The 1,077-nt window shown below is 53.9% G+C and overlaps 1 protein-coding gene across 1 annotated transcript; it reads right to left on the bottom strand.

Moving 5' to 3' along the window:
- Positions 1-283: 283 nt before the first annotated feature.
- Positions 284-947, bottom strand: LOC108804217 (ephrin type-A receptor 8-like; the record flags this gene model as incomplete). Its single annotated transcript, XM_018575968.1, has 1 exon — positions 284-947. A coding segment is annotated over one exon (664 nt), but the record flags the coding sequence as incomplete, so codon positions are not given.
- Positions 948-1,077: the final 130 nt, after the last annotated feature.

A 1,077-nucleotide genomic window follows, 5' to 3' on the forward strand; every position in this document is an offset into this window, starting at 1 on the left:
GAAGACATAAAGGGGTTCCTGGAAGATGACATAAAGGGGTTCCTGGAAGATGACATAAAAGGGTTCCAGGAAGAAGACATAAAGGGGTTCCCTGGAAGATGACATAAAGGGGTTCCCTGGAAGATGACATAAAGGGGTTCCTGGAAGATGACATAAAGGGGTTCCTGGAAGATGACATAAAGGGGTTCCTGGAAGATGACATAAAGGGGTTCCTCCGTGTTAAGGGGTTGAGAGCGTTCGGGGGGGAGGAGTTACGTGGACAGGAAGGAATTTTCAGTCTTACCTACGCAGGAGTCACTGCGTTCCTCAAATCCTGCGTTACACACGCACTTCCCGATGGGTACAAGCCACGCCCCTTCAGCACTGCAGTACATTTTTGGGGTGTCTCTCTCCTCTGAATGGCCCACACATTGTCCCCGGACCTCTACCAAGGAGGATGAATCGGCCCCAGTCACAGCCTCTGAGAAGGCCGCCAGGTTCCTCACCATGGAGGGGCACTTCTTGTAGTAGACGCGCACTGACACCACGGCGATACACGCCCCCATATCCTGGAATGCCAAATAAAAGCCCCGCCTGCTTAAAGGGCCAACCCCTCGAACCTCCGTATTGAGCTTCAGCCTCCGAACACCGAGGTCCACACTGGTGAAGCTCTCGTCAGCGGCGATGGTGTCAATCTTCAGGAACTGGCCCTCGCGTGTGCTGGTCCCCATGTCCCGGTCACTCTCCATGTAGTAGAGGTTAAACGTCTCCTTACACGTGCCCAGCACCCCCGGCATGCTGTTGCAGTCTCGCAGAGTGAACTTGATCTCGGCGTACACGCGCCGGGCGCCGTCTCTTTGGACCCAGTTTGTCCGCAGCCAGTTGTTCTGGTTCGGGGTCATGACGTTGCACACTTGGTAGGTGTGTATTGGGGTGAAGAACTCGTCCATCTCATTGATGGAATCCCACTGCCAAAACATACAAGATACATTCATTATATCACCGTGTCCCCATCACCCCAACATATCACCGTGCCCCCATCACCCCAACATATCACCGTGTCCCCATCACCCCAACATATCACCGTGTCCTCCACAC

This window comes from Nanorana parkeri, unplaced genomic scaffold (genome assembly GCF_000935625.1).
Source record: "Nanorana parkeri isolate BGI_ZX_2015 unplaced genomic scaffold, ASM93562v1 scaffold6888, whole genome shotgun sequence".
In the NCBI taxonomy this organism is placed as follows: Eukaryota; Metazoa; Chordata; class Amphibia; order Anura; family Dicroglossidae; genus Nanorana; species Nanorana parkeri.